The sequence below is a fragment of the Felis catus genome, chromosome A2, assembly GCF_018350175.1.
Source record: "Felis catus isolate Fca126 chromosome A2, F.catus_Fca126_mat1.0, whole genome shotgun sequence".
Taxonomy (NCBI): Eukaryota; Metazoa; Chordata; class Mammalia; order Carnivora; family Felidae; genus Felis; species Felis catus.
Window position 1 is genome coordinate 85,001,838 of NC_058369.1, and position 25,453 is coordinate 85,027,290.

General features: G+C 33.9%; 1 protein-coding gene across 3 annotated transcripts in view; it reads right to left on the reverse strand.

Annotated features, from left to right (window-relative positions):
• Positions 1-25,453, reverse strand: part of GNAT3 (G protein subunit alpha transducin 3) — a 300,648-nt gene that overhangs the window by 29,800 nt on the left and 245,395 nt on the right. For all 3 annotated transcript variants that reach the window (XM_045052313.1, XM_045052312.1, XM_003982705.5), the window contains 2 exons: positions 9,641-9,683; positions 3,475-3,616 (listed from right to left, as the gene is read on the reverse strand). In XM_045052313.1, coding sequence (XP_044908248.1) covers positions 3,475-3,616; positions 9,641-9,645 — 147 coding nt within the window. In that variant the 5' untranslated portion in view covers positions 9,646-9,683. The remainder of the gene's footprint in view (positions 1-3,474; positions 3,617-9,640; positions 9,684-25,453) is intronic.

Here is a 25,453-nt window from a genome sequence, read left to right on the forward strand (position 1 = left end):
TTGGATTCTGCATCCACAACTTTTCTAAAACCTGTCCTCATGATACCCCCAGTGATCTTGGTATTATTAAATCCTGTAGGTTTTATTTTTTATTATTTTTTAAATGCTTGTTTAATTCTGAGAGGGACAGTGCATGAGTGGGGAAAGGGCAGAGAGAGAAGGAGACACTGAATCCAAGGCAGGCTCCAGGCTCTGAACTGTAAGCACAGAGCCTGTTGCAGGGCTTGCTTGAACTCACGAACCATAAGCTCATGACCTAAGCCAAAGTCTGACACTTAACCAACTGAGCCACCCAGGTGCCCCTGTAGGTTTTAAATATACTTCTTTTTGACCTCAAGACCTTTCAGCTTAGATAAGTACCCTTTGGAATATTGAATTCTGTGACTCCATATAACTTGGTTTTCCTCTTACTATCCAGCCATCTCCTCCAACTTTCTTATTCCTCTCAAATGACCAGAAAATGTTAGTTTTTCAACATGGGCATCTAAGTCACTACTCTTCTTTACACCCTTATCTTCTCAGTCGAAGCATTTGAACTTTTCCATCCTACCCATTTCCTTAATATAAATTATATGCCGTAGTATAATGCCAATGATACTGAGATTTAGATCTCTCATCAAATTATCTCCTTTGAACTTTAAATGCACATTTCAACCACTTACACATGTGGACGTGTTACAGAACTTATAAACTCAACATTTCTTAAAAGAAACTTTATTATTATTATTATTATTATTAATTTATTATTCCCCATCCCCACTGGTGATAGTACTTCCTTTCTTGGTAATTCTTTCCACAAATGAGGATTTAGCTCCCCATTGAGCTGTACTGCCCTTTTGCAATAGCTGATGCTTTGCAATTACTTGTTCAGCATCAGTCTTCCCTCTCTTTAGGGCAAATACTATTTCCATTTCATTTACTGCTGATTCCTCAGTATATTCCCAGTGTCCAGTCCAGTGTCTGCTGTATAAATAAAGTTTAATGAAATACAATTTTTTTCAAATGATGTTGGATGTGTAGACTTCAATACATAAATTTTAATGAGCTTATATTCAAAGTGATTATCAGAGAGTAAATACTCAATATTTACTAGGATCTTACAATATTTGGGGGGGGGTTGTTTATTTTGAGAGAGAATGAGAAGGGGAGGAGGGGGCAACAAGCAGGGGAGGGACAACCCCAGCAGGCTCCCCACAGTCAGTACAGAGCTTGATGTGGGGCTTGACCTCATGAACTGTGAGATCATGACCTGAGCTGAAACCAAGAGCCAGACACTTCACTGACTGACCCACACAGTTGCCCCACAAGATTTTGTTTTTAGGTGGATTTCCTATATTTCTGTTTCCTTCTGTAATAGTCTTTGAAACTCAGTGAAAAAAACACTAACATTTCATGGATGAAGAAACCAAAATGTACAAAGATTAAGTAACTTGTCCAAATTTACAGAGCTATAATCAATAAAGCTCATGGAAACTTTTTTTAGGGTTCCTTCTCTCTCCAAATGGTAATCTGCATAATGTATGAATGATAATATAAAAATATAGAAATTATATAAATATACAGCTAAATTGAAAGCCATAGGACAACAGAACTCTGAAAGCCACACATAGATGAGATGCTTAGCAATTAATCTGTTAAAAAGTTTAAGGCAGGTATAGAGTATATTAATTTTAAAATCAAATACTGTAGAATTGTCACCAAAACGACTGTAGTTTTCAACAATTGAAATCAAAATTTGAGTTATGTAGTATCTGCCAGCTGTGATGTTTGACACTTGAGGACAAAGGTCCTCCTGAGAAGTCATGTAGGTTGTTCAGTGCTGCATAAATCACTCTGTGTTTACCATTTAATGTATGCTTTGAATAAATTACATTCTTTTTAATTCTCAGCCTACTGGCAGCAATCTACAGAGTCTATTATTTTTACTCCACCTGCATGCAAGGTCATTAAGACTCTAACCAGTTGCAGATTAGCAATCACTTCTGACCATTAACAGTATTTTTGCAAAAATCCTTGCATAGGCAAAAGCACTCTAATGGAAGCCAGAAGAAGTGGGTTTGGCCCACAAACATTAGCTATACAATGCTGGCCACATTGCTCATCCTCTTTGACCCTGATTTTTCACATCTTTAAATATGAGACTTATATCAGGTTGCTTCTGAAGGGCTAATTTAAAGTCTCAGATTCTTAGGAACAGCCAGTGTCAGAGCTGTAACCAAACTACCCTTACATTAAAAAAAAAAAAAAAAAAAAAAAAAAAAGGATCATCAACTCATGGAATGGTAAAGAATGCAAAGATATTGGAGTTGAGTTCCTCCTGCAAGTTCCTCTTTTACATGTGAGAAGGAAACTGTAACTTAAAGAAGTAGGTGACTTACTGGAGCCAAGTTTGAGGAAAGCTAAAAATGGAAGGAGAGCCTAGCGGAACTCCTGACTCTGCCTTACAAATGATCTGCCCTAAGAACATAATTAGCATTTCTGTGCTCTTTGTTGGAAAATAACAGAACAAGAAGAGGATTTACCATTTCCTTTAAAATGAACAGCATGAAAGTATTTTTCTTTTCATCCTGGCTTCCAATGGTAATTTACATGGTCGAACCCTAAACTCCAAGAGGAGTATAGGGAGAGGAAAGTACAAATGTCACATTCTTCTCTATACTTAAAATGCTGTTCTTCTCTTTTTTATTGTAGTATAACAAGGTATCTAAGAGTTGCACTGGCAACAGTTCAATTGATATCTTCTGGAGGCAACCAGCTGCTCTTGGACGGGACATGTAAAAATAAGTGAGTTTTTCCTGTTGATTGTACACTATTACTCCTCTTTTGGGTGTGGGTAATTATTTTTCTTCGGAGAATACTATATAGTTATAGAATTATATTACAAAATATAAAATAGAATGAAATGAAACTATTTAGATGCTACCTTATAAACATAACTCTGCCTATCTGAGTATATTTATTATAGAGCTTACTTAATCACACACTTTGAATTCCTTTTTAAAAAATTGACATTATAAAATAAAAATTTCCCTGCCCCACATTGCCTTTGTAATTATTGAACAATAATGAAAATTGTAATTTTTAGTAATGTTATTACTAAAAGTCTGCATGAAATGACTCATAATTCAACTTGGGAAATAAATGTAGAGATATTGTAGTTTGATTTTATGGAATAAATTCTTTTATATTTAGGAAACATAACCAATATTTTTCTCTAATACAGTATATTATTTGATATTAGATTTGATTCCTAGGAAACCAGTTAATATTGAATAAGATTATAGCACACAGTCAAAAAGAAAAGTTTCATGTAAAGAAAAAAAGAAATCTCACACTAAACAGAATTAAAGTTTCCAAATTTCATAATTCATATTCTTAAATTTTTGGTGTAGATTAATACTAGAAATTTAGTTCTACCATGTTATGGCTCAAACTCCATTGTAGGACTGCAACGGTCATTATTTGCATACTTACTGCACTTCTGGGATTCACATAATCAATCCCAAGGGTAGTCATGGCTTTCACAATAGCTAGGATGGATTGCAATATGTTACTGTAAATGACTGCTTTGAACTCCATGCATTCTTGCTCACTGTAACCGTTCTTATGGATGATCCTACAATGTAAACATGAAGAGCTTTTGTGAGTTGAGCAATTGATATTTTTTATAATATTAAAACACATCAATAATAATTTGCTTGAATAAAATTACAATATATATTTGTTACAAAAATATTGTCCATATGTGTATGTTAAATCTGAACAGTTTTATGACTATGGATTTTTATTATCATTGGGGTCTAATGCACTATTTTTTGAGCTCCCCATGCCAAATATAAAGAGGAATTAATATTTGCTCTAGATAAACCACTATTTAAAATTGGTAAATCATGAGCCTGTTACTTAGAACACTTGTTTATTTTCAAAAGAAAAATTTCCAGATTCCCAGGACAAAGATACAGAGTTCTCAAATTAGTCTTTATAACATGATGTCTAGAGGAAGTGAAGTACTTTAGTAGAACATTCATTTCTTTTCCTATCACTTAAGACACACTGGAAAATAGGAGTGCCTGTTTTCTATTCATAGCATTAACAAAGGCATCTTTTTTTTTTAATGTAGGTAATTACCTGCTGCTAAATTCCTTATTTTTCCATCTGTGTACGTGCCATTAGCTCTCATAGTGGAAATGCTCAGACATTTATTTGGCTGAACTCTTCTTTTCCTTCCACTTATTCAGTCAGAACTCAGTTTTACTTATCCTTTTGGAATAATAGATTAAAATAGATTTACCTTCTAAGAGCTAAAATCTCTGCACATGCTTATTACTTTATTGTCTATTGTATAATATGTTCTTGTTCCTTTCTAGGTTTGTTTGTTTTTTGTTTGTTTTTGAAGTGTCTTACATTCATTAGCCATCATTTTGGGTGTCATGTTATGAAGGATTTGTGTTTTATCTATACACAGAGAGACGTTAGCATGAGGAGGAAAAGAACACTAAGGCCCTTAAAGATATTAAAACCTTCAAATATAACAATTTCTGAAGTGAAAAGAGTAGAGGCAGAACCTATATCCATTATTTGTTGTTTTTAATGTTTGATTGCCAATAATTGCTGTGTTTCTATGTTCAACATGGCCATGTTTATCTTGCTATATTAAACAAACAACTTTAATAAGTAAAAAAGTAGACCACTAAAGGTTGTGGAAAACATGCAGTAAAATGTCTTTATAGATAGCTCAAGAATAAGTTCATTAAAGAAATCTCAGTTATTTGTCAAAAAAGTGAAATTGGAAAATTATTTAATTATTAAATTAAAATGGCAGTTAGGTTTTTCTTTCTGGAATAAGTTCTGATTCCTATCCTTTCATCACAGGATAAGGAAACATCACAAAGCAAAATGGTAAATGTATACTTTAAAAAATCCAGCTGTAGTGGGACTTTAAGTAACACTGTTTTTCCAGGGAATGCACAAATACATTTCTGTGACATAGAGCTTTCTATCTGCCAGGTGATTCCTAAACCTGTTCAAATTAGTGAGCTTCTACTGGAAATTTTCTGTAACATACTGCATTGTGTACTGAAAAGAATTAATGAATGACACTTTCTCTCCTCCCCCAAAACATACAGACTAGAGCTCCACTGTCTAATATAGTAGCTACTAGACATTATTTAAAAGTAAATTAATTCTGGGGCACCTGGGTGGCTCAGTTGGTTGAGCGTCTGACTTCGGCTTGGGTCATGATCTCACAGCTCGTGGGTTCGAACCCCGTGTCTTGCTCTGTGCTGACAGCTCAGAGCCTGGAGCCTACTTCTGATTCTGTGTCTCCCTCTCTCTCTTCCCCTAACCCACTAGCATTCTGTCTCTGTCTCTCTCAAAAATAAATAAAAACAGGGGCGCCTGGGTGGCTCAGTCGGTTAAGCGTCCGACTTCAGCTCAGGTCATGATCTTGCAGTTTGTGAGTTCAAGCCCTGCATCGGGTTCTGTGCTGACAGCTCAGAGCCTGGAGCCTGTTGCAGATTCTGTGTCTCCCTCTCTTTCTCTGACCCTCCCCCGTTCATGCTCTGTCTCTCTCTGTCTCAAAAATAAATAAATGTTAAAAAAATAATGAATAAAAAAATAAAAACATTAAGTAAAAACATTAAAAAAATAAGAGTAAATTAATTCCTCCTTTACACTAGCCAAATTTCAAATGCTTAATAGCCACATGTGACTAGGAGCTTCCATATTGGAAAATGCAGATAGAATCTTCCTGTCATCACAGAAAGTTCTATTGGAGAGTACTGGGTTATATAGGAAGGTAGGGCATAAAATTTCACTTTTGTACAGTGTGAGAGTGTATTACAACAATGTCTGAATGTGGTACAATAAACTAGAAAAGAAGAAGCGATAGACTTTATTGGGAGGAAGTCTAAGAGACTGGGGGGAGACTGCCTGGGGCAGTGATTGATGATCGGTTCATTATTCAAGGAGGAGTAGTTATTTCCAGATAGTGAAAAGGAAGAACATTCTAGGAAGAACAATCAGTACGACCGAACAGATGGCTACAATTACCAAACTTTCAGTGTATGCCAAGCACTGTTTTAGGTGCTTTATATGTCTTCTCATTTCTTGCAAAAAGTAGTTTAAGGTAGGTAAAATTATTACATTTTACAGGAAAGAAATGTAGGCATAGATAAATGAACCACCACCCCTAACTTAGTACATGGTACAGTTGAGCAATAAATGCAGTCTGATATTGGAGCCCCTGATCTTAGCTGCTAAGCTGTATGCCTTCTGTCATACATTAGTCCAAAGCATTATGTAAGTTCAGCATCTGATGTAGAAAGCATGAAGGGGGAGGGAAGTCATAGGACATAGGACATCAGAATGAAGAGGTAGATAAGAGCTAGATTCTGAAGTGTCTTATGTATCATGCCAAGCAGTTTGATCTTGATAGTTTGTGAACAGTACGATTCAGGAAAGACATACACTCTTTTTAAAAAGCGATCAGTTGGTGTTACTGTGGATACTGCAGTGGAGGAAAGAAGAGGGAGGTAGAAAGTTCTTAGCAGGATATTGCATTGATCCACTTCAGAAATGTGAGGCTTTTAAACTAATGCAGTGACAACAGGGATAAATAACACCCTTGAAGATGTAACTTGTGTAGATGTGACAAAACTTGGTGAGAAGTTGAGCGTCTTCATATCTACACCCAGATTTATTGCTTTAGAGGCTGCCGCTGCTGCTGCTGTTGCTGCTATAATTAAATGTAGGGAAACAGGCCAGATGGAGAGATAAGTTAGTGTTGTTTTTTTGAACTGGACCTATCCACAGAATATGGACGTAGATATACCTGCTTCCCTAGTTTAGACAAAGTGAATTTGAAAGAAATATTCTAGGACAGTCTGGGACAGATGATAGCAAAAATCACTGGACCTTAGCAGTTTTCATCTGAAGGTATAGAGTAAGCAGAGAAGGGGACCTAGTACATTAGAGGCACCAGCAGTTAAGATGTAGTCAAAGAATCTGAGAGTAAAGCAGGTGGTTAGGAGGTAAACTGGGAAAGAGTTATTTTAGAAGCCAGAGTAAAGTTTGAGAAGAGAAAAGCCCAGTGCAGTCAAACAATTAAAATAAGGACTCATGAGCATTCCATACAACATGGCAATTGGGAAATAATAATTGACATTTATAGGGGCAATTTTTTTGGCATGCTGGAGGCAGGCATGATGGAAATGGTTTAAGAGTAAATGGAAGGTGGAAGAGTAAAGAGCGCTAATGTTGACTATTCCTTATAGAGTCTGCTGAGGAAAGGAGGAATAAGTAGCATCAGGAGACTCTGTTAATAATAGAAGCAATATTTGCTCATTGTAGAAAATGTGAAAAACCCAGCAGTGTTCAAAATGAAGGTTCAGTTTAACTTTAAATCCCAGTATTGAGAAGCAAATATCTTTGAACATTGGAATGTTTTCTTCCATTTAAAAAAAATTATTTTGTTATAGTTGAGGTAAAGATGTTTATGGAATCTTGTATCTTTGTGGTGCAGTGAATATAAGTATTTTCTGCTATTAAAACTTTCTCAGGGGCGCCTGGGTGGCGCAGTCGGTTAAGCGTCCGACTTCAGCCAGGTCATGATCTCGCGGTCCGTGAGTTCGAGCCCCGCGTCGGGCTCTGGGCTGATGGCTCAGAGCCTGGAGCCTGTTTCCGATTCTGTGTCTCCCTCTCTCTCTGCCCCTCCCCCATTCATGCTCTGTCTCTCTCTGTCCCAAAAATAAATAAACGTTGAAAAAAAAATTAAAAAAAAAAACTTTCTCATTTGCATACAACTTGTAAACGGGTGTAAAATATTAGTTGAAAAGTGGATAGTCCCATACTTTCACAATCCATTTCCCTATGTTTTATTTTAATTTAGAGTATTTTGTTTTACCTCATATATCATTATTTTAAATAAGACTAGTCCAAATCTCTTGGTGCATAACTGTTCATATTTTCATGTTTATATTATTTTATTTTTGTACTTTTTAAAAATTTAAATTATTTTATTAAAATTCTCGGAAATATAATTATTATTTTCCCAGGTTGCAGTGTAGATTGCAAGAGTTATTTCTATAAATCTGCTTTAACAAATAATTTTACAAGTAGTAATGAAAAATATTAACTTGTCAAACCTCACCCTTATTGAGTAATATTATTTAAAATTATTGTTTGCTAATTTACTAAGATGAAGAATAGCTCATTATAGATGTAAACAGACATTAATTTTGTCTTTGTGAATTGTCTGTTCATAGTGTCTTACCATTTGTATTTATTGGGCAGCTTATTTGTTTTCTTACCAATCTATATTTTCTTACCAATCTATATATTATATATCTCTCTATATATCTATATTTATATCTATATGTACATATTATTATAGTCAGTTATCTATTATATTTAATATAGATTTTTTGCTAGTTTTCTATTTTTGTTTAATTTTATTTATGGTTTAATATATTTAAAAGTTTTAATTTTTAGATAGCCAAATAATTGATTATTTCTTGTTTTACTGCATTTAACTTCACAGAGAATGGACAGGTAAAAAGGATAGGGGAAACTCAAGCATGATTTTAACCAGAAATAAAATAACAGGTGAATTCAGTGGTAGTGTTACAGGGTGTGCAAGATGATTTGGGATGCAAGGATGGAACTGAGAACACGAAAGCAGTACAAGCACTGGTCAGGATAGAGGCGTGTTCTGTTCTTCAAAGATAGGAGAAAAGGTAAAAAAAAAAAAATTGGTTGCAAGTACAGGTATCAGGGAATTTGAAAAGTGGGACTTATATAATTGCTGATATGGAACTTACATGACATTAGTACCTAAAAAGAAAGGAAAAAAAAACAGTGTTTTACATTCTAAATAGATAATTGTATCATTAACTGGGATGATTTCCTCATGTGACCTATTCCAAAGAGTAAGATCCTCCAATAGGTAATTAAAAATAAGCTAAAAAAAATGATCATTTTCTCCTATAGCAATAGTTGTCCTTTAGAATTCTCCAGCAGTGACAGTCATGAGATATTACATATTCATCTCCACTTATCAATTGAAATTTTATTTGTTCAGACATTATATTCTTGGATTTTAGCACCTTTATATTTGTTGTCTCATCAAGAAATTCATGCCTACTTATTTCATTATAAAGAGGAAAGAAAAATGCAAAAAAAAAATGAAATCCATGATAGTAATAACTGTACATAAACATTTTATTCCCAGGTAGGTAAAATGCCAATTGGGTTGAAATTATAATTCCCTCCTAAATTCAAATGAATCTTTGACATATTTTGAAATGTTTATGGCTTATGCCCACCATATTGAAACCCTAGATTATACCCAGATTAATATATTTAAAACATAACTGCTTCTAGTAGGCATCTTGTTGAGAGGCAAAATTTAAAAAAAATGGAAATGACAATATTACTCATCAGTTATGCTCTCTGGTAAAGGGTTGGAGGGAAATTTTCACAGGAATCATGACTGCTCTGCTGCTACCTGGATATATGGACCATCAATCAGATTTCAATCTGATTTCAATATTTTTCAATCAGTGAAAAATATTTCCTTTAAGACTGGTCAACTACACAGACAGACATCAAATATCAAACATTTAAAATAGTGTGTACCTACTTCATTTGTTTAACAATTGTACTTTTTCCAGATTCTCCTGCTCCTGAAACAGAAAGGTGGGAGTGTTATCAATTGCTACCCCAAATCTCTATAGATAATAAAACCTGTGATTATCATTTTCGGATGAGTAAATCTTTAACAGACAACTCTCCTATATACAGAAGGACAATCATCTCTGTCAGGTCTTGAAAGGCATTAGCTGCCTACTTTCCAGGATAGCTGAAGAAAATAAAATCCCTCTATATAGTTGTTAATCCAGATATAGGTCTGGCTCCAAGATGAAGGGTATCTTCTGAAACAAGAAATGTATACTTTCAGAAAAAAAATTATTATTGAGTTTGAACATAGTTTGGAAAGTCCATATCTCCTGGGTTTGCACGCCAAGGAAAGTGGTCCCAACTTGATAGTCTCTAGATCAACTATGTATCTCTAGATATACACTCCATATTGCCTCATATATCGTATTTGATTAAGTGGCAGTAAAAAAAGAACATGAGACAATAGTCTTTTATTTCCAGAACTGTTTGAAGCTATTCTAATTGAAGAATGGGCTCTTATCTTTATCATTATGTTTACCTTGGTGCACAGGTGTTTTCTCTTTAAATAAAGTAAGTTAATAACACTAACAACACTAAGCAAACCAAAAGAGACTACAGATAACAATGATGTGGGAATATCTGAAAATGGGTTTCATGTTTCAGGGAAAGGAGCAGGGAGTGGCAATAATATAGAGAGCCAGTTGGATTTATCTGGAACATTTAATTTAGTTAATAATATACAATATACAACTTTATTTTGATATGTTCAGCAAAGATAATATAGAGGGATGTAAAATTCACATAATTTTTAAAATATAAAACATGAACCTTTGATGAAAAAAATCTGTGATTGTTTCCAGCTGTGTCTCAAGGCCTTTTGAGTATATTTCTTGAGTCTGCCTTGCCATCAATGGGTATTTACTTGGGAAATGAACCTCAAGAAGTACTGACATGAAGTGATCTAGGTTTGTGGGATTGGCTCCGTCTCTGTGTGTGTTGTGCATGCACATGTGTGCACTTGTGTGTTTGAGTATGGGTGAGATATCTTTGGTAATTTCTTTAGCCCCTTAATTTCCTTGTTTTACAAACTGAGAATACTGACCTCCCAAGATTATCAGAAGAGTATAATTAAGCATGAAATTATTTGCAAACTACAATGCAAAATAAAGCATAAAGCTTGTACTTAAGAATCCAAGGATGTAAGAAATTTTGCAGTGTTTTGTAAAGAGAACAGTGTGAAGATACCCTACATGTATTAAATAAATGATGCCAAAGCAACTGGATGTTCATGTTGGAAAAGAACAGTGATTCTTATATGACAACGAAGCAAAAATTAATTTGAATTGATTCATAAACGTATATGTGTTTGTGTATATACTAAAACCATAAAAGTTCTGGGGCAATACGTAGATGAGAAATCTTTGCAAACTTGAAGTAGCCAAAATGTTCTTACATAAGTTTAAAAAAAAATCCCAAACAACAAAAAGTCAAAAATTGATAAATTGGACTTGATCAAAAATTTTTAAGATCTAATAGCACCATGATATCATTAATATATGGGTGTTTTATCAAGTAGGATATTACATATATATGGTTATTATATGATATATATAGTTATATTTTAAACAGGATAAATGCAATGGGACTCAGGAGTATTCAAATAAGAGTGTATATTATAATGATGGATAATAAAAGGATGACTACCATGTTTAGATTCTAAAATGGATATGACTCTTGAGAGTGAAAATGATGAGAAAATTTGGTTAAAATTACTACAATATAGCGATGCCTGGGTGGCTTAAGCATCTGACTCTTGATTTTAGCTCTGGTCATTATCTCATGGTTCATGGGATCAAGCCCCATGTCGGGCTCTGCACTGACAGCACAGAGCCTGCTTGGGATTCTCTCTCTCCCTCTCTTTCTGCCTTTCCCTCGCTCGCGTGCATGCATTCTCTCTCTCTCTCAAAAAAAAAAAAAAATACTACCATATGTAGAACATATTGTATAGAGTATAAAATGGAGTATAAAAACACACTTTTTAGTGTATTTATCTATGAGCCCTGGACATGTGAAGGACGAGGTGGGGAAGGAGCAAATCAGGCAACTACTTGAACTTTGTATGTTCTGATTTCATAGACAGGAGAAAAGCAGAGTCAGCAAGAGTTGGTAAAGCCTGATACTGCAGAGTTGTTCATAAAATTTTTAGATACAATCACCAACAAATCTTGAAAGTATTGGGAAATTAAGTATTTTATAATTGATATGAAATCATATCTTTTAGAATATATCCTCAGGTTACAACTAACCCTTATCCATAGATATATATAATATTGAAATATGGTATTGATCAAAGACCTCAATTAAAATACGAAGAGTAGATTTTTAGCTTTATCTTCCTAATTTCTGTATATCTAAGAGAGGCAAAGGGCTTGGTATATCCCTGCAGCTCCAGAAATTGGGTCACAAAACATGTTCGAAGTCTCAGTGTGCCTGTTAATTTTGGACAGATTTCAAAGTAGCACAGCTAAGGCAGTTTTAAAATGTCCCAGGAAAAATCCAAAATCAGGAAAACTCATAGACCTATGTCTCTTGCCAGCATGGTAGCCAACTGCCTTGTCTTACCTTTGTTTTTATATAAGCAAAAGGAATATGACTTTTGGTAACCCTGAATCTCAGAATTATATTTAAATTTATATCAAAGTACATATTGAACCAGAAGACCCTGACAACTCTGTTTAAAATTTCAACTTTAATGTCACCCACTTTATTCTTCTTTCCCTACTTCACATTTTCCTAGCACTTACCTTATTCTACAGATGTACAAATTATTCACATGCTGTTTTAAATTTTTCTTTTCTGTCTTCCAACACTGAGAGGCAAACTGCACAAGGGCAGAGGTCTTTGTTTTGTTCACTGATGTATCTGAAACACCTAGAACAGTGCCTAATAGTAGACTCTCCATGCGACAAATGGATTCTTTAAACTCATATTTCAAAATTTTGCCCTCTCTGTTGTATATTATATTTTTCACATTGAAACATTTCTGCCTGACTGGCACTGTTTTCTTAAGCTGTGATAAACAGATATCACTACACCCAGGTTTAATTCTACTTTACAGCAAATTTGTTTTATCTCAGGCCTATCTCAATGTATCTGGTTTCTGTAGTTCTCTGAAATACCTGTGCACCTTATATACCAAGGATATCTAGAGGAAAAGCTACAGGAAATAAAATTTCATTGCCTGGTGGTTATGTATGGATTCCTCCTCTTGGGTAAGCCTCCAGCATACTTCTTTGTGTGGTTTTATGCAAGTGTGGTCTACACCACACAGTGTAAAATTTGACAAATGCAAAATCAACCACAGCAATTGGCTAATCGTTCTTCATAGACTTTTAAAAATATAATCAAACATGAACTGACAGATGGGGCATAGCCATCTCATTGAATAGAGATTGCTATGTCCAAGAGTAAAACCTTTGAAGATAAAATAAAAATCACATTGAAATATCACCTCACCAATTTTCAGAAGACAACTGGCTATATTATTTTGCATGGCTGAGCATTGTTTGCAAGAGTTGTAAGAACAAATCAATGAGCTTTGTACACCATCTTGGTTCGCTGGCTTCGGAAAATTTGCTATTTCATTCCAGGCTGTGAATCATTTTGAAAAAAAAATTATCAAGCAAGATTATAAAAGTGTTATTGGCAGCCCGATATTGGATGTACAACTCAAAGATTTAGAAAAATGGCAGAATAATCTGCCCCCATCTCACTAGTTTGCTTTAATGGTTCTGACAACCACAGCTGGCATTACAGACCATGAAGAAGCAAGACAAAAAAAAAACACACAGGAGAGAAACTCCAAGGTTTCTTTTTCTAGGGATGTAATACATTCATGCAAATAAAATGCCTCGATGGAAACCCCCCCCCAAAAAAAAATCTATTCTTGGTAGTTTTTGTTTTAAACTTTCTAATAGTAGTTGTGGACAGTAGAAATTATAGCATCTTCGTACACAGGTCACAGATTTGGAGAATATCTCACTTTTCCAAATATTATATATAATACACACATATATAATGGAAAACATATATAAACATATATATACATATATGTATATATGTGTGTGTGTGTATACATATATATATATATATATATATATATATATATATGTATGTACATTTTGTTGTTGTTATATGGAAAAATATAGACTTACAGGGACATGGGAGCAAAGCCAATGGGTCCAACAGAAACTCCATTGCTTGTTCATACAGGTATATTTAGTGTTGTATTTTGTTCAATCAGAATGGAGATACTGGGGGGAGAAACTTCAGAGAAAATCTGAGACTCTTGAGAAAGAAAACTCACCTCTATTAATTTAATTGGTAATCATACTGATAACACTATGACCTGCCAGTTTCCAAAATTATTTCTGAGGCTATAGTGTACCTTATTATATATTCTTTATAGTTTAGCTGGTTATTCATGACCTTTCTTAGGTAAGCAGAATAATCACATTAAAAAACATAGTACATAGTTTTTTATGAAACTTCAAATGAAATAGTATTTTCTTTGGAAGATTTTACAAAAGGTATCTGGATCATTCCTTGCTCTACGTAGTGACTTCGGTCTTCTATGAGAAGGTTCAGGATAGTTAGCTACAGCATTAACAGGAAAATTCCTGAAGAGAAGTCAATCTCTCTAAAATCTTATTTTTTGAAACTCTATTATAAAGTCATTTCAGAAAGAAATTATCAAATCCCATTCTCACAATGATTCTGGGCGTTAGTTCACAATAGCCATTCCATTCTTGTACGATTAGATCATGTTACAGAGTCAAATATAGCATCAAAACGGCATGTTCACATAGAGCGTCCTGAAATAATCTCTTCCTTCCAAACTGCTCATCACTAAAATTATTTTCTGGGTCAAGGGGTACAGAGAGAATTTTACTTCTTGGGAGTAGAAAATGTCTCAAATAATTAAATATTTAGGTTTATGCTTCATATTTTGACATTCAAATTATTAAGAATTAGAGATTTTATTCCACGTTTTTATTTGCAAATATTAAAAAAAAATTAAAGCTACACAGTATCTATACTTGTAATTGAAATTCAGCTGAACACATTCCAGCTTGCTTGTTCATTTGTACAACTTGTTAAAAGAGGCAAAATGAGAATAAACACTTCAACTTATGGTCATGCATAAGATTTTTTTATGGGTGGTTTTAAAAATCGCATAATTGTACAGTGGAATCAAACCTTACAAATCAACCAACTATGCACATCTCTTTTATGAATGAGTAGAAATTATGATACTCATCTAAAGTTCCACATCTACCTTAAAACAGAGAAACTGTGTCTTCTGACTCTCATATTAATGCCTTAGTGTTGCTTTCTTTTTAAATATGTACTGGTAATGTCAATATAAAAATTATTTCACATAAATTATTTTAAACTCCCTCATTTTAAATTAACATGAAAGCAGTGTACTTTTCATAGATACTGGAATGCAGTGTCTGCTCGTCATTCATTTATAGACTGTAGGCATGGAAGACATTTAGGTTAGCCCTTTTGAACCAACTTAATTTCACTGCCCTCACTTTTCCTCTTCCATTATAGAGCACCAACAAAATCTCTCTTTCACAGGAAAACCCTTCAAATAATCTAAACTGAGGGTGGGAAAATGTAATAAGCATAGTCACATTTTATAATTAAACAAATGTGGGCTTACGGTTGTTTCAGACTTTGGGTATCTTGATCAAATTTAATCAGCGTCTGTTTTTTCTTTCATAAAATGGGGCTATTAATACTTCCCCCTTAGGGTTTGGGTAGGTTAAATTACAGATGTGAAATACCTAGGGTGTACTCTAACATACAGTGAGTTCTCAACATTTTCTCTTAATTGAAGCATGCTCTATCTCTTTTCTAAGAGAATTTTGAAGTTTATTTTATTCCTTCTGTCCTTTCTTGTGGAGCATGATGTTTAGACCCCTTACACGGGTAGCTATACCCCACTTGAAAGCCAGAGTCCTGACACACGGGTACTTAAAATGGTGCCATAGATATCAGGAGATTTATCAACAACACTGATATTCTGATGTGGTAGGATAGGAATGCAACCTAGGCTGGCCTTGCTCTTGGTACTTGTTTTTAAATAGAACACTTAATATGGACCATGAATCATTTGCTTTCTTCTTTTTTTCTTTGTAGTTTTATCATATTATTTACCTATATTAAGTTTGTAGTAGTTAATGTTTTTCTATGTGTTCTTTTTTTTTCCATATCACCTCTTAGCAAACAGATTCTTTCCCATACTTTGCTGGTGTAATTTTTTTTTTAACATTAGTCGAAGATATCTTTTATATTCCATTTATTTTGCTCATTTGGACCAATTGTTTCTGCTAGTGGAAGTCGGTTGCCATTTTGACATTGTTTGTCACTATTTCCTGCCAAACGCTGAATGCTGCTTATCCACCTTCACCCAAATCCCTGGTAAGAGCATTGAATAGGAAGGGGGCAGGGGCAGGAAACTGTCAAGTCCATGAAGCATCTTAAGTCCTTGTTCACTATTTGTGGTCAACAGTGCTAAGTAGTTAGCTATCACACCCTCTGAAGGTTGTTGTACATGCTGTTTATCTGGTTAAGGAAATTGCCTTAATACTTTGTTTGATAAGAGATTTTATCAGGAATGGATGAAAGAAGTTTATTATTTATTTTTGCTTCAGCTACTAACAGAATTAAAATGATTTTTTCTCTGTTAATGTGATAATGTAGTGGACAATATGAATTAATGTCCTAACACTATTTTAACCATGAATTCCTGGGATAAGTTCCCCCCCCCCACACACACACACACACTCACATACACTTAAAAAATATTTTACACATTATTAGAATCAGCTTGCTAATATTGGCTTCGGTTCTTGTATTTATGTTTGTGAGGAGGAGGATTAGCCTGTCACAGTCTTTGTTAAGTTTTGTTGTCAAGGTTATCAAATAATGCATTAAGAAGTATTTCCTAAAGAAGGTTTATATAATTTTAAAATGATTTCTTCATGAGATAATTGGTAGGATCTACTTGTAAAGTCATATTGAATTTGCAGATAAATTTGTACAGATAATAAATAATATCTCAATGTACACTTGCTTTTCCTGATTATTTTATTCTAACAATCTTGAACCCTGCAGAAGTTTGAGAAAATAGTACATTAGGAGCCCATATTTCAGTTTTTAAATTAAAGCATAATTAACATACAATGTTATATTAGTTCTAGGTATACGATATATTGATTCAACAATTCTATACATTACTCAATTGTATATATTGAATATATAATAAATGCTCACCAAAATAGATATACTCACCATCTGTCACCATACAATGTTATTACAATAGTATTGACTATATTCCCTATGCTGTACTTTTCATCTCTGTGACTTATTTTATAATTGGAAGTTTGTTATCCTCTTCATCTCCTCCCAACCTGCTGCTCCTCTGACAAACCCAATTCTCTGTATTTAAGAGTCTGTTTAGTTTTTGTTTGTTCATTTGTTTTGTTTTTTTCAATTTCACATGTAAGTGAAATCATATGGTATACATCTTTCTCTATCTGACTTGTTTTACTTAGCACGATACCTCTGGGTCCACTCATGTTGCACATGGCAAGATTTCATTCTTTTTTGTGGCTGAGTAATATTCCAATATATACACCATACCTTCTTTATCCATTTATCTACTGATACACACGGGGTGATTCCATATATTTCCTATCGTAAATAACGCTGCAATAAATACAGGGGTGCATATGTCTTTTCAAATTAGTGTTTTCATTTTCTTTGGGTAAATATCCAGTGGTGAAATGACTGGATCATACAGTTTTTGTTGTTGTTGTTTTGTTTTTGTTTTGTTTGTTTTTGTATTTCATAAGCATTTTACTAATCAGAGGGTCATCAGCAGACCCAGCCCAGGGAAGCGATCACACACAGGGTTCGGGAAGTCAGCAGCTGGCTCCTTGAGCCCACCTGAGACCCCTCCAAAGATCTGGGTCTACAGAGCATCACTGGAGAGTACTTGCGGCAGGCTGCTGTGCGGGTGGTCACAAACAGAATAAATTTTCTGAAGTTCATCTTGGCATCCCTGTTCTCATCCAGGTCCTTGAGCTGTTGGTTCATGGTGTATTTTTAATTTTTTGAAGAAGCTCCTTGCTGTCTTCCACAGTGGCTGCACCAGTTTACATTCTCACCAACAGTGCATGTGTGTTCCCTTCTCTACATCCTCACCAACACTTATTTCTTGTCTTTTTCATACTAACCATTCTGACTTGTGTGAGGTGATATGTCACCATGGTTTTGATTTGTATCTCCCTGATGATTAGTGATGTTGAGCATCTTTACATGTGTCGGCCATCTGTACACTTCTTTGGAAAAATGTCTACTCAGGTTCTCTGTCCATTTTTTAATTGGATGATGACGATGATGATGAAGATTTGGTGTTGAGTTATATAAGGTCTTTATACATTTTGGATATTAACCTCTTATTAGAGATAACATCTACAAATATTTACTCTCACTCAATACATTGCCTTTTTGTTTTGTTGATTATTTCCTTTGCTGTGCAATTTTTATTTTATTTTGGTATAGTCCCAATAGTTCATTTTTGCTTTTGTTTCCCTTGCCTGAGGAGACATCTCCATAAATAAATTGCTAAAAGTTAAGGCCAAGAGATTACTGCCTATGTTTTTTTTAGGAGTTTTATGATTTCAGGTCTTACAATTAGGTTAGGTCTTTCATCCGTTTTGAGTTTATTTTTGTGTTTGGTGTAAGAAAGTGGTCTGATTTCATTCTTTTGTATGTAGCGGTCTGGTTTTCCCAGCACCATTTATTGAAAAAGCTGTCTTGGGACACCTGAGTGGCTCAGTCTGTTAAACATCCAACTTCAGCTCAGGTCATGCTCTCACAGTTCGTGGGTTCAAGCCCCGCATCAGGCTCTGCATTGATAACATGGAGATCCTCTGTCTCACTCTTTCTCTGCCCTTAACCTGTGTGTGCATGTGAGTGCTCTCTCGCTCGCTCACTCTCTCTCTCTCAAATAAATAAATATTCTAAAAAAAGAAAATTTCTTTAAAAAAAGAATAATTTCCCCATTGTATATTCTTGCCTCTTTGGTCCTAGATTAATTGATCATATAGATGTGGGTTTATTTCTTGGCTTTCTATCCTGTTCCATTGATCTTTGTGTCTATTTTTGTGCCAATACCATACTGTTTTGACTACTAAAGCTCAATAGTGTATCATAAAATCTGGGATCATACCTCCAGCTTTGTTCTTTCTCAAGATTGCTTTCCCTATTCTGAGTCTTTGTGATTTCATACAAACTTGGGGATAATATGTTCTTGTTCTATGAAAAATACTATTGTATTTTGATAGGAATTGCACTGAATCTGTAGATTGCTTTGGGTAGTATGGGCATTTAAATGGCATTAATTATTCCAATGCATGAGCATGGTACACCTTTCCATTGGTTGTGTTGTCTTCAATTTCTTTCATCAAAATTGTATAGTTTCCCCTCCCCAAGGAGGGGAATATAGATCTTTCCCCTCCTTGGTGGAATTTATTTGTAGGTATTTTATTCTTTTTGATGCAATTATAAATGGGATTGTTTTCTTACGTTCTTTTTCTGCTACTTTGTTATTAGTGTATAAAAATGCAACTGATTTTTGTATATTAATTTTGTATCCTGCTGTTTACTAAATTCATTTATCAGTTGTAATTTTTTGGTGGAGACTTTGGGGTTTTCTACATACAGTAACATGTCATCTGCAAATAGTGAGTTTTACTTCATCATTAACAATTTGGATGTCTTTTCTTTCTTTCTTTTCTTTTTTTTTTTTTTTTCTGATTGCTATGGCCAAAACTTCCAGTGCTGTGTTGAATAAAAGTACTGAAAGTGGACATCTTTGTCTTGTTCTTGGTTTTAAAGGAAGTTTTTAGTTATTCACTCTTGAGTATAATGTTAGCTATTTATTGTGTTGAGGTATGTTCCCTTTAATTCCATTTTGTTGAAAACTCTTATCATGGATGGATGTGGTATTTTGTCAAAAGCTTTTTCAGATTGTCATTAACTTTTTATCCTTTCCTTTATTAATGTGATGTACCACATTGATTGATTTGTGAATATTGAACCACCCTTGCATCACTAGAATAAATTCTACTTGATTGTGATGAATGATTTTTTTAATATATTGTCAAATTCAGTTTCATATTTTTTGAGGATTTTTGCATTTATGTTCATCGGAGATACTGGCCTGTAGTGGTTTTGTGTGTGTGTGTGTGTGTGTGTGTGTGTGTGTGTGTGTGTGTGTTGGGGGTGGTTTTGTGTGTATGTGTGTATGGTGTCTGGTTTTGGTAGCAGGTTACGCTGGCCTCACAGAATGTATTTGGAAGTTTTCCTTCCTCTTCTATTTTTTGCATTAGTTTGAGAAGAATAGTTATTAACTCCTTAAATATTTGGTAGAATTTACTTTTGAAGGTGTCTGGTCCCAGAATTTTGTTTGCTGGGAGTTTGGTTTACTGATTCAATTTCATTAATAGTAATTGGTCTCTTCAAATTTTTATTTCTTCCTGATTCAGTTTTGGAAGATTATAAGCTCTATGAAGTTATCTAGTTTTTGTGGTCCTTCTATTTGTTTTAATATTTTAAATGATATTTTTCATAATTTGTTGCATTTCTTTGGTGTTGGTTATTTCTCTTCCTTCTTTTCTGATTTTGTTTGAGTTATCACTTTTTTTCCTGAAGAATCTGGCTAAAGTTTTGTTAATTTTGTTTATCTTCTCAAAGAACCAGTTCTTGGTTTCATTAATCTTTTCCATTGTTTTTTCTTTGTGTGTGTGTATGTATGTCTATTTCCACTTATTTCTTCTCTAATCTTTATTATCTTCTTTCTTGTAGTAGCTTTGGGTTTTGTTTGTTCTTTTCCTAGCTCCTTTAGATGTAAGTTTCAATGGTTTTATTTGATATTTTACTTGTTTCTTGAGGTAGGCCTGTATCACTATACACTTCCCTCTCAGAACAGTTTTTACTGTGCCCCAAAGATTTGAGGTCATTGTGTTTCCATTTTCATTCATTTTCATGTATTTTTTTAAATTTCCATTTGTTTTTACCAGATCTTTTATCTTGTAATTTATTTCTAGTTTCATGCCATTTTGGGGGAAAAAACCCAAAAAAACAGATGCTTGATATGGTTATAGTCTTCTCAAATTTATTGATAGTTGTTTTGTACCTACTATGTGATTGATCTATCATGGAAAATGTTCTACATGCATTTGAAAATAATGTATATTCTGCTGGAGTTTTTTTTGATATAATCAAATCAAATCAAATTCTGCTGGAGTGTTTTTTGATATATGATCTGTATATATCTGTTACGTTTATCTGGTTTAATGTGTCATTCAAAGCCACTTTTTCCTTTTTTATTTTCTGTCTAGATGTTCTATCCATTTATGTAAAGTGCTGTTAATGTCCTCTACTACTGTATTACTATCAACTTCTCCTTTTATATCTGTAATACTTGCTTTGCAGTTAGGTGCCTCTGTGTTGGGTGTATAGATATTTAATATATTGTATCTTTTGTTGGGTTTATCATTATGTAGTTTCTGTCTTTGTCTTTTGCTATAGTCTTTGTTTTAAAGTCTATTTTTTTCTGATATAAATATTGCGACCCTGGCTTTTTATTTTCACTTCCATTTGCATTGTGTATCACTTTATTTTCAGTCTCTGTGTCTGTAGGTCTGAAATGAGTCTCTTATGGGAAGTATATAGATAGGTCTTGTTTTTGTTTTTGTTTGTTAATCCATTCAGTAATGTTTTTCTTTTGATTGTAGCATTTAGTCCATTTACATTTAAAGTAATTATTGGTAAGGTATGTATTTATGGACATTTTGTCAATGGCTTTCTGGTTGTTTTTGTAGTTTTTCTCTGTTCCTCTCTTCTTCTCTTACCCTCTTCTCAAGTTATTTTGTGGCTTTCTTTAATGTTATGTTTGAATTCTTTTTTCTTTATTTTTTGTGTATCTGTTATATGTTCTTGATTTGTGATTACCTGTAGGTTCATATATAATATCTTACATGTAGAGTAGTCTATATTAAGTTAATGGTCATTAAGTTCAAACATATTCCAAAAACACAAAATATTTACTCCCCTTTGATGTCATATATATATATATATATATATATATATATATATATATATATGCATATATATATATGCATATATATATGTATGTATCGTCATATTTTATATCTTTTATTTCTATATCCCTTGAGTAAGTCTTGTAGACATAATAGATTTTACTGCTTTTGTGTTTTAACCTTCACACTGGCTTTATTAGTGATTAATCCACTGCCTTTAGTATATGTTTACTTTTACCTGTAAAATATTTTCCTTTCATCATTTTCTTCTAATAATGGCCTTTTCTTTTCACTCAAATAATTTCCTTTAACATTATTTGTAAGGCTGATATAGTGGTGATGAACAACTCTAACTTTTTTTTTTTTTTTGGTCTGGAAAACTCTTTATCTCTCCTTCTCTTCTAAATGATAACTTTACTGGGAATAGTATCCTTGATTGAAGGTTTTTACCTTTTAGTACTTTAACTATATCATGGACTCCCTTCTGGTCTCCTATGTTTCTACTGAAAAATCAGCTAATCACCTTCATGGGGTTTCCCTTGTATGTAACAGTTTTCTTTAGCTGCTTTTAAAATTCTCTTTTTATCATTACTTTTTGCTATTTTAATTATTATGTGTCTTGGTGTGGACCTCCTTGGGTTAATCTTGTTAGGGATTTTCTGTGCTTCCTGGACCTGGATGTCTGTTTTTTCCCCAGATGTTATTACTTTTGATGATGTCACTGAGTTCCCTTAACCAATGTTCATTTTTTACTCTTTTTTCTTTTTGCTCTTCAGCTTGGTTGCTTTCCATTACCCTCTTCCAGATTGCTGATTTGTTCTTCTGTATCCTCCAATATGATATTTATTCCCTCTGGTATATATATATTTTTTTATTTCAGCTATTGTATACATCATCTCTGACTGGTTCTTTTTTATCCTTTATCTTTGTGAAAGTTCTCACTGAGTTCATTCACTCTTTTCAAGTCCAGTATCTTTATTACAATTACTTTGAATTCTCTATCAGACACATTGTTTATCTTTGTTTCATTTAGCTTTTTTCTGTGATTTTTGTCTTAATATTTCATTTGAGACATATTCCTCTGTCTCCTACTTTTGTCTAACTCTTTGTTTCTATGCATTAAGAAGGTCAGCTACATCTCTTCAAAATAGTGGCCTTGTATACAAGAGGTCCTGTGGTACCCTGTGTTGCAATGGTCCCCTGGTCACTAGAACCAGGTGCTCTAGGGTTGTCTCTTGTGTGACTTCATGTGTCCTACTGTTGTCACTGAGTTGCACTTGTTTTCTTCCCAGCCCAGCTATAATGCATTGTGTGCAGACACACTCAATGCCAGGGTCTGCTCCCTATGCAGCAAGTTAAGAAGCTTAGATGCAGGAACTGTGGGTGCTCTGGTGCATGAAATTACCTTCACTTCTCCCCAAGACAGGAATCAGTTTGGAGTGGGGCTGATCTCTGCCTCGGCAGATTGTAAGATGTGGTGGGGGGCTTAGTTTCCTATTGCCTTCGTGCCTCTCCTGGAGTTAAGGCCACTGATTTTTAAAGTAACTGGAGTTAAACCCTGCTGATTGTAAAACCTCTCAAATTGAAGCCCCACTGTTTTTCAAAGTCAGACCTTCCAGAAACTTGTCCTTCCAGTGCAGGTCCCCAGTGTCTGGGGTGCTTGGTGTAGAATTAACCCTCTTGCTTCACTGTGCTTTTGGCATCCCTCCTGTTTGTGGTTAGTCTTGCTGGGGGTTTTGTTCATAACTGTGTCTCTATTCCTCCCGCCCTTTTCGATGTGGACTCCCTTCTACAAATAACTGTGGAAGGTCTGTTCTGCCAGTCTTCAGCTCATTGTCAGAATTTGTTGTATACGTATAGCTATTATCTCAGTGTGTCCAAGGGGCAAGGGGGACTGAACACCCTCCTACTCTACCATCTTCCATATACTCCCCTGAAAACCTATCTTTTATACCCTTCACCTTTAGCAATTATTAACGTTTTGTCATGTTTCCTTTCTTTTGTGTATGTGTATGTATATATACGTGTGAATGTATAGGAAATAATGTTTTATATATCTAAATTATATTTAGATATAAAATATATATATTATATGCATTCAGATGCATATAATATCCTTTGTTTTGCTGAACCTTTTGAAAGCAGACACCTCACCCATAAATACTTCAGAATGCATGTTATAAGAATAAGATCATTGTTTTCTATAAAATCACAATACTAGTTTCATGCTTGACAAAATTTATATTAATCCAAAGTGTTATTTAATATACACTCTATATTCAAGTTTATCTGATTGTTCCAAAAAATGTTTTCATACCATATATTTCTTGGCTCCCAGATCCAAAGTTTACATGTCGCCTTTGGTTATTATGCCATTTAAATTCTTTTAATTTAGAACTTTTTCCATTTTTATATTGTTTCTATTTTGCTTTCATGATACTGGCATTTTTCTAAAGTCCAGGATAATTTCTTATATAGTTCAATATTCTGTATTTATCTGATTATATTCAATGTTAATGTTTCAGCATAAGCAATACTGGGTTTTTTTTGGTGTATCACATCAGTAAGCATATGGTGTCAGATATATTTCTATGACTATTAGTGTGTCTGAAAAACTATTTCTGTGATAGAATACTAATAAGCATCACAAATCCATAAAATTCCTAAATACCTTAGCAGGCAAACTGAGCATTTCCACTTGTGAGAAATATTGTGGTTATGTACTATCTTTTCTAATGAAATTTTATTTAAATACTTCCAACTTTATACTTGTTTTAAAACATAATATTTAAAAGATTACATGAGCCTTCTTGGATTTTGAGAAGTATTTAAAAAGTATTTCATCTTTCTTATTAATATACATTTTAGGCTAAAAGAAACTAAAATGCAGAATTATGTAGTTTTTCCCAAACAGGCCTAAACTGTCTAAACTTTCATTAATTGTGGAATAGGCATGCACACACATTTTTGTATAATAGAGGTTTTTTTAAGGCCTTAATTAATTACATGGTTATTTTATACATAGTTGATAATTGAGCAAAGGAAAACAGAGGACTGAATATATCAAATCTCTAGCACTCACTTGAGTTGTCCCTCCTAATTTCCAGACCCATATATTCATTTAATAAATATCTCCACTTGATTGTATTACAAATATCATACATTTGAATGTCCTAAATTATTAGTCCTTTCATATCTCCTCCAATCTAATCTTTTTTCTTGTATTTCCCATACTGATGAATAAAATGATCATTATATTCAATTCCACCTTTAATCATTCCTCCCACTTAAAACCCACATGCAGTCAGCCACCATGTTCTCTTCACCTTGTTGCCTAATGTCCCTCAAATCATACTTCCAAACTTGTAATTTCCACCTTAATTTACAATCTCATCAAATATTTGCATAGTACTAATATTGGCTTACCTACCTCAATCATTCTCATAAAATGTTTGTCTCATAGTATAGTCAGGATGGTTTTTGACCAAAAAAAAAAAAAAAAAAAGAAAAAAAAAAGAAATCCAAGTGTTTATCATTCTCATTTGCATTCTGAAAACCTACCAGTATCTTCCTATTGACTTAAAGAAACA